The sequence below is a fragment of the Eimeria mitis genome, genomic scaffold (assembly GCF_000499745.2).
Source record: "Eimeria mitis Houghton genomic scaffold, Emh_scaff1557, whole genome shotgun sequence".
In the NCBI taxonomy this organism is placed as follows: domain Eukaryota; phylum Apicomplexa; class Conoidasida; order Eucoccidiorida; family Eimeriidae; genus Eimeria; species Eimeria mitis.
The window spans coordinates 3,266-4,760 of NW_013569770.1; the positions used below are offsets into that span (position 1 = coordinate 3,266).

The following is a 1,495-nucleotide window of genomic DNA, read 5'->3' on the forward strand; positions in this document are numbered from 1 at the left end:
CACTTCAGCTGCCTCCTTTGTGCTGCTGCTGCTGCTGCACCAGCATCTGCTGCTGCTGCTGTTGCTGCTGCTCGGGGCCTGTATCGAACATCTGCGGTGTATATGCAGCTCCATAAATTCAGGTGTATACGCAGCTATAAGAAGAAGTTTGTTAGTGGGTGTTGCTGCTGCTGTTGCAGCCACCAGAGCTGCAGTATGCCGCTCCCTTTGTCTTTTGTTTTTTTATTTTCTTCTTTGTTTATATTTATATTTTGTTTTATATTCTCATTATTATTATTATTTATATTTGTGTTTATATTTATATTTTTGTTTTCTGTTTTTGTTTTACTTTCCTCTCTATCACTCACTGCTGCCTCATCCATACACCCCACGCTCGACTGCTGCTGCTGCTCCTGGCTGTCTACTGCAGCAGCAGCAGCAGCAGCAGCAGCAGCAGCAGCGGTAGCAGCAGCAGCAGCACTGCTGCTTCCTCTGTCAGATGGTGCATGAGTTGCTCCCCAGCCTTCTGCTTCAGCAGCAGCAGCAGCAGCAGCAGCAGCGGCCGCAGCTGCTGCTGTTGTTTCTGTTGCTGAATCGCACGTTGGTGCTGCTGCTGCTGCTTCTGCTGCGGATCTCTGACTGCCCGCAGCAGCAGCAACACCAGCAGCAGCAGCTTCTGCTGCTGCTGCTGCTGTTGCTGCAGCAACACCATCACGCTCTTGTGAATGCTGCTGCTGCCTTTCTTCTTCCCTTACACTACCATTCATCTTCGCGTCTCCAGCAGCAGCAGCAGCAGCAGCAACAGCAGCAGCCGCAGCAGCAGCAGCAGCAGCAGCAGCAGTTGCTTCTGTTTCAGCTGCTACAGATACAGCGGGCTCTCCATCTTGATCATCACATTCTATGAATTCTACCTTTGCTGCACCTTCTGCCGTTGCTGCTGCTGCTGCTGCTGCTGCTGCTCCCGTTGTTATTGTTGCTGCTGCTCCTGCTGCTGCTGCTGTTGCTGCTGCTGCTGCTGCTGCTGCTGCATGCACCTCGCTTGACTTTGGTTTTATCTTTTCTGCTTCCTTCGGCTGCACGCGCCGGCGTTTCTGCCCCGCCGTCCCAGCCAGCTGCAGCAGCAACTGCTGCTGCTGCTGCTGCTGCTGCTGCTGCTGCTGCTGCTGCTGCTGCTGCTGTTCGTTGTTTATAATATCCTGAAGAGTTGCTGCAGCAAGCAGGCAATCGAGCGGCAGCAGGCGGCGACCCGGCAGCAGCAGGCAGCCCAATGGCTCTGAAGGCTCTGCTGCTGCTGTTGCTGCTGCTGCTGCTGCTGCTGCTGCTTCTGTTTCTGCTGCTGCTTCTTCTGTTGCTTGTGCTGCTGCTGCTGATGCTGCTGCTGCTGCTGGTGGAGGTCTTGTGAAGGCTTGCTGCAACACAGTCGATCCATAGAGGCTCAACACCTCTCTGCTGCTGCTGCTGCAGAAGCAGGGGGAGCTGCTGCTGCTGCTGTGCTGCTGCAATGCCTGGCGATAGA

At 54.2% G+C, this 1,495-nt stretch overlaps 1 protein-coding gene across 1 annotated transcript in view; it reads right to left on the minus strand.

Moving 5' to 3' along the window:
- Nucleotides 1-4: 4 nt before the first annotated feature.
- Nucleotides 5-1,495, minus strand: part of EMH_0039470 (uncharacterized protein) — a gene marked incomplete at both ends in the record, with an annotated part of 7,391 nt that continues 5,900 nt past the window's right edge. The window contains 2 exons of the mRNA XM_013495399.1: nucleotides 5-91; nucleotides 372-1,493. Coding sequence (XP_013350853.1) covers nucleotides 5-91; nucleotides 372-1,493 — 1,209 coding nt within the window. The remainder of the gene's footprint in view (nucleotides 92-371; nucleotides 1,494-1,495) is intronic.